Source organism: Megascapheus bottae, chromosome 13 (assembly GCF_031878675.1).
Source record: "Megascapheus bottae isolate mThoBot1 chromosome 13, mThoBot2.hap1, whole genome shotgun sequence".
Lineage (NCBI taxonomy): Eukaryota > Metazoa > Chordata > Mammalia > Rodentia > Geomyidae > Megascapheus > Megascapheus bottae.
The window spans coordinates 13,734,761-13,741,503 of record NC_143521.1 but is presented as its reverse complement, the minus strand read 5'-3'; the positions used below and the strand labels follow the sequence as shown (position 1 = coordinate 13,741,503).

At 52.6% G+C, this 6,743-nt stretch overlaps 1 protein-coding gene across 1 annotated transcript; it reads left to right on the top strand.

Moving 5' to 3' along the window:
- Nucleotides 1-214: 214 nt before the first annotated feature.
- Nucleotides 215-6,517, top strand: Prdm8 (PR/SET domain 8). The gene is made up of 4 exons (XM_090343356.1): nucleotides 215-532; nucleotides 2,815-3,035; nucleotides 4,085-4,316; nucleotides 4,703-6,517. The coding sequence occupies exons 2-4, from the start codon at nucleotides 2,817-2,819 to the stop codon at nucleotides 6,355-6,357; spliced, it is 2,106 nt and encodes a 701-aa protein (XP_090199482.1). The 5' UTR covers nucleotides 215-532; nucleotides 2,815-2,816; the 3' UTR covers nucleotides 6,358-6,517.
- The last annotated feature ends 226 nt before the right edge of the window (nucleotides 6,518-6,743 follow it).

Here is a 6,743-nt window from a genome sequence, read left to right as displayed (position 1 = left end):
AAGACTTGAGGGGCGGGCCAGGCGGCTGAGGGAAGACCTCTGGACCTGCGCTGCAGGCTCGGGAGAAAGGATTGGAGCAGGCGGCGCCGGAGGGAGCGCCCGGCCCAGGAAAGAGTTAAAGGGAGGGGACGTGGGCTGTCACGCGTCATTGGGCAGATTATGTGCAGCAAACAAAAAGTGTGTGTCTGCGTGCCAGTCAGTCACTGCATCGGGTCCATCTGTACAACTCTCTCCGTTTCTATTTCTCTCTCTCTCTCTCTCTCTCTCTCTCTCTCTCTCTCTCTCTCTCTCTCTCTCTCTCTCTCTCTCTCTCTCTCTCTCTCTCTCTCTCTCTCTCTCTCTCATCTTGTCTCCCCTCTTTCTCTCCCCCTTCTCTCCATCTCTCTCTAGGCAAATCCTACAAGACCGCCACACCGACATCTCTCTTGACATGGAAATACACTGATTAAAATACGCCAAAAGGAACACTAGCTCGCATCTTGCCGGAGCCAAGTGGCCTTATTTGGGCGATAGGATCCTGACCTTATTCCTGGTAAGTCTATTTGCATGGATGCAGAAATGGGGGGGGGGGATGGGAAGAAGGCAGGTTCCGTGGGTGGAGTGGGGGGGGAGAGTAGGAAATGTTGTCCTCCCCTCTCCCCATTATCCAGAAGAGAGGGGGGAAAATGATTGTGGAGGGGATCTCTGTTGCCAGTAAGATGATACAAAGAGAGGAGCTGGTGGGGAGCACTTTGCTTGGGAAGCTAGGGGACTGGGGGGCGAGCAGCCTCCAGACAATGCCTGCCTGGAGGAGGGCTGGAGTGGCGGGCCCGAGACCCCGGCTTCCGGGGCTTTGGCTGCGGGCTGGGGGACCAGAACTCGAGACTTAGAGCAGCAGACGGAGCGGTGAAAGGTTGAGTCTCAAGGGCGACGGCGCTCAGGCTGGAGCAGTGCTGTCTCCCGCCCAGCCGTGGTTATTGTGGCCGGCTTGAGGCAGGAGGAGGCGGCCTCCGCCACCCCGAGACCGCTTCCCAGTGCCGTGGACCAAGGACCTGGTCGCCGTATTGTTAGGTAGGACTGCATTTCAATGATTGTGTCCCGGCTGGTCTCCAAGTGACCTCCTGGCACAATGAAACGCTGGCTCTTGTGAAAGACTTTCTTTTTTTCTTTCTTTCTTTTTTTTTTTTTAAGGAGAGGGAAGATAGAGCATAAAACGTTGAACTGGGGAGCGCGTAAAAGGGGACGTTCTGTTTTGGTTTGTTTTCTATGTATTTCAATTTGCATTTGAAAATCTAGACGGCTATCCTGTGTGGCACACACTCACATGCAAAAATGCTCCGAGTTGGAGATGTCGCGTCCAAACTTCACAGGTTATTTTCTTTATTTCTGATCTGTGGAAAATGCCACCCAACACTCACCACTGAGGACATGCAGAAAATGAATGGGAAAAAGACACTGACCAAAGTTTTGGGCTCAGTTAGCTTCAAAACAGGGAAAAATACAATCAATCAAACAAACAAACAGCACCGCCTTGTAATCACATGTGCAAGACTAATTGGTTAATATTCATGATGATGGCAATAATCATTATTAGTGCTTTCCTTCATGCATGGCTATGTTATGCAATAAAAGAATTGGGTCTCCTCTTTCCTGTTATTTTGATTATACAAAATATACCTAAATTACTGTCAATGGTGAGATTATTAGGGGAAAAATCCACTTACTGATCATTTGATCATTTGATCAGTCAGTGAAACAATGTAGCTAGTTCAAAGCCAGTGCAAAAACTTTAGATACCTGTTTTTAAATTAAAAATGATAGTCTTGTGGGGTGGGGGTGTCCAGTGGCAGAGGAAGAGAAATGTCCCTTTATGACAGCTTAATAAAGAGCCTTTCATTGGGGCATTACTTTCTAAATTACTGTGGATGAAACAGCTGGAGAAAGCATGGAAAGCTATTCAAGCAGGGCTGCCCCCTCTTGCCCAAACAGGATTGTATCTGGGGGAAGTGAGAATTCACCAGTCATACACTCCACATCTCAGACAGGGGACTCTTCATGCCTGCCCAATACCTGCTCACTTCCTGGGCCACACGTGTGTCAATCCACCTTCTTGTATAACAAGGTAACTGGGATTCAACCTCATCCATAAATAAGCATGTCGAAGAAAAAAAATAATTACCTCTGCTTGCTGCTTTTAATTAAAACCTCAGAGGGACAGTGTTGGATTATGGTAATGAGCAGACATACGTCCCTTCTTGTAGGCTGCAGAGAAAGGTTAGCTGACACAGAATTAGTGGCTCTGACACTCCACTTGAAATCCATTCGCTATGCTCCACTGTCTCTGCCTGCTTGTTAATGCTGCTTCCCTCTTAGGAAGAAAGGAGGGGAAATCAGCTTCTAGGCACCCAGTTCAACACACAAGAGTAACAGGGCCTTGCCCAAGTTCAAGAAGTATTTTTCTCTAGTCAGGAAAGTCTATATTTCCTAGTAATATATACATATGTATGCATATATATATCCTAACCTTTGTCCCAAAAGTAGACTCCATCATTCCTAAACAATTGCAAAAATAAGGTAGTCTTTCTAAGCACATTCTTCCTAGCAATCACAGGGCTTCTGTTCATTTAAACATAAAGGAAAATACTGCTAAAACTGAAAACATATTCATATTTTCATATTGAAAACACGACAGCCCAATTTGCTTTATTTGTTTAGAAAAGGAATTATGCAAGTGTATGAAAAGTATGTCTGGTAATGGAAATGATTTGCCTGCGGTTGCAGTGCGCTAAAGGTGAGAGTGTAACTTGCTTCCCTGTCCTGTGTGTCTGTATCCAGAGATGGAGGATTCCGGGATCCAGAGAGGCATCTGGGATGGAGACGCCAAGGCTGTGCAGCAATGTTTAACAGATATTTTTACCAGTGTCTACACAACCTGCGACATCCCCGAGAATGCTATATTCGGCCCCTGTGTTCTCAGCCACACTTCTCTGTATGACAGCATCGCTTTCATAGCTCTCAAGTCTACCGACAAGAGAACAGTACCCTATATCTTCCGGGTAAGTCCCCGCTGGAGCTGTAGAGGCAGATGGGGGTGGGGGGAGCGCGGTAATGTCTAGTTGAAAACCGACTAAGAATCCTTTTAATGACAAGTGCAGATAGTCGTTGAAGACCAAAAAAAAAAAAAGGCAAAAATGCAAGTAATCCTAGTGTATATAACAAAAATTTGTGAAAAGTAAAAAGAAGCATACTCAAGTTGTAATTAATTATAATTGGAAAAGATAAAAAAATGAACTCGAATCGTATTGGTTGTTGTTGTGGAATAAATGACAACATTTGATTCGGAAGGCTGAAAATGTTCTAAAGAGTGCCTCAGATGGGTTCCGTCTTGATGACCAAGCCTTGGTACACTTTAAGGGAGATTTCATCAGGCTGAGGTTATTGGTACAAGTGAGTACTTTGAAAACGAGAATTGTTATGCTGCATTTCCGTTTAAGAGGCCTCGTCCTAAATTTTAGGTTCTTCAGTAACATAAACTAGTGCCCAGAGTTTGTATTTAAATAAAAATGTACTTGTTTTGGCAGTAAAACACCAATAAGCCCATCTGTTTGAATTTAAAGATAACACGCCTTTTACTCCCTATTCTTCTCTACAAAAGAACATTTTTAATGATTCAAACCAAAATCAGCAAGACAAGGGGCTCTAGAATGCTTTCTATGACCTACACCTGCTTTTTTTTTTTTCTTCAGAAACAAAATTCACCTTACTTTAGCAATGTGGATAGTTTTGGAATAAATTCTGAAGAGGCTAACACTAATATGCATTGCATGAAGAAATGTTGCTCATTTCTTATTCAACCAATATATGAAAAGGATGACGTGAACTATGTATAGAATGGCTACAATGTCTCAATGGTATCTTTCCTACCATTTACAAACGCGGGCATGTGTCCCAATTTGGGCTGATTCGACTCTTGGATGGTTGGCCTCAGAGAATTCTTTGCAAAGCCTGAAGAAATGGTCCCAGCTCCCATGGCTTCACTCTCTCACGTGGGTCTCCTTCCTCTCTCCCTTTCTTCTGGTCTTCTTTCTTCCCTTTCCCACTACAGGTAGACACCTCAGCCGCCAATGGCTCCTCAGAAGGTCTCATGTGGCTTCGACTGGTCCAATCAGCCAGAGACAAGGAAGAACAAAACCTCGAAGCATATATCAAAAACGGACAGCTGTTTTACCGCTCTCTCCGCAGGATTGCCAAAGACGAGGAGTTACTAGTTTGGTACGGGAAAGAACTGACTGAGTTACTCTTGCTCTGCCCCTCTAGATCCCACAGCAAAATGAATGGTAGGTTGGCTCCAGACTTACACGCGGGCCCTGGGCTAGTTGGGGAAGAGATTCGCACAGTGGTAGGGATTCACCCCAGAGCCTTGGCTGGAGCGCCTTGCTAGCCTTCGGCTTCTCCTAGGACGCGTCCAGGACAGACGGGTGAGGATAAGTTGGGGCACATTCGTGGCTTCCCTAAATCAGGAGGGAAGCCTGAGGTCAGATCGGATAGGATCATTTTTTTTTTTTTTGCTCGGGCACAGCGAATCTGAGAGAGACAGGTGGATTTGTGGAAGGGGATGAAGGCACGGTAGCCCGGGCACGTCGCTGAGTAATCGTGGTGTGCCTGTGTGTGTGTGTGCGCGTGTGCGCGCGCGTGGTGTGTGTGTGTGGTGTTTGCTAAGCAGGGTCGTCCCCTCACACATGCCTGGAGTGCAGCCAACGTTTCCAGTTTGAGTTCCCTTACGTGGCGCATCTGCGTTTCCGCTGCCCCAAGAGACTCCACGGCGGCGATCTGAGTCCCCCGGACCAGCAGGGCGGCGGCCTGGGCACCAAGGACCACGGGGGCGGCGGCAAAGAGCAGCAGCCGCCGCAGCCACAGCAGCAGCCACAGCAGCAGCAGCAGCCACAGGAGACGTCGCTGGGCCCCAAGTTCTGCAAAGCCGGCCCCATCCATCACTACCCGGCCCCCTCCCCCGACAGCAGCGCCCCAGTCGTCAACGCCGGCGGAGGCAGCGCGAAGCCATCCACGGACTTCCACAACCTGGCCAGGGAGTTGGAAAACTCGCGGGGAGGCGGCAGCAGCAGCTGCTCCCCAGCCCAGAGCCTGGGCGGCAGCGGCCACCAGGAGGCGGAGCTGAGTCCCGGAGGCGTCCCCACGGGCGGCGGCTGCAAGGGGAAGAGGAAGTTCCCCGAGGAGGCTGCAGAGGGGGGCGGCGGCTCGGGGGTCGTGGGGGGCCGGGCCCGCTTCGCTGAGCGGCCCCTGCCGGCCTCCAAGGAGGACTTGGTGTGCACCCCGCAGCAGTTCCGCGCGTCGGGCAGCTACTTCGGTCTGGAAGAGAACGGCCGCCTGTTCGCGCCGCCCAGCCCGGAGACCGGTGAGGCCAAGCGCAGCGCCTTCGTGGAGGTGAAGAAGGCGGCGCGGCCCGGCGGCAGTCTGCAGCCCGACGACGCTTCCGTCGACGGCGCAGGCCCAGCGGCTGACGACAAGGACGCCGGCGGCGGCGGCGGAGGCGGCGGCTCCTCCACGCCTGTGACTGCGCCCCCCGCGGGCGCCGAGAAGCTGCTGGCCCCGCGCCCGGGTGGTCCTTGCCCCGCGTTGCCCAGCCGGCTGGATGGCGGCAGTCCGGCTCGGGGCAGCGCCTTCACGTCGGTGCCGCAGCTGGGTGGCTCGGGCGGCAGCGCTGCCGGGGGCGGCGCGGGCGCGGGGAGCGCGGGGGGCGCGGCCGGGGGCCAGGGCGCCGGGTCGGACGAGCGCAAAAGCGCCTTCTCGCAGCCCGCGCGCTCCTTCTCGCAGCTGTCTCCGCTGGTACTGGGCCAGAAGCTGGGCGCGCTGGAGCCGTGCCACCCCGGCGACGGCGTGGGGCCCACCAGACTCTACCCAGCCGCCGCCGACCCCCTGGCCGTGAAGCTGCCAGGGGCGGCCGATCTGAACGGCGGCTGCGGGGCTCTGCCGAGCGGCGGCGGCGGCGGCGGCCTGCCCAAGCAGAGCCCCTTCCTCTACGCCACCGCCTTCTGGCCCAAGAGCTCGGCGGCCGCGGCGGCCGCGGCGGCGGCGGCGGCGGCGGGGCCCCTGCAGCTGCAGCTGCCCTCGGCGCTCACGCTGCTGCCGCCCTCCTTCACCTCGCTGTGTCTGCCCGCGCAGAACTGGTGCGCCAAGTGCAACGCCTCCTTCCGCATGACCTCCGACCTGGTGTACCACATGAGGTCGCACCACAAGAAGGAGTACGCCATGGAGCCCTTGGTGAAGCGGCGGCGGGAGGAGAAACTCAAGTGCCCCATTTGCAACGAGTCCTTCAGGGAGCGTCACCACCTCTCCAGGCACATGACCTCGCACAACTGACCCGGAAAGGACACACACACACACACACACACACCCCTCTTAACCTCCTCCCGACCACCCCAGGCTTGCTTTGCGTTCACACCTGCAGGAGCAAGCACGCACGGACCCATCTATCGCTTCCTGGACACATTCCTGCACGCGCGCGCGCGCGCGCGCACACACACACACACACACCACACACACACACACACCAGTCAGGAAGGTGGATTTGGGAGGGAGTGGATTGTTGGAGGGGAATTTTCCTTTGAATGCACGCATTTTCACTTTCCCAAAACAAACAAACAAAAAAAAAAACAAAAAAGCGAAGGTACATTTTTAAAAATGTCATATATTGCAACATATTGATGCATTTGTCATACGTTTCTACTTAAATTATTAAGCACTTA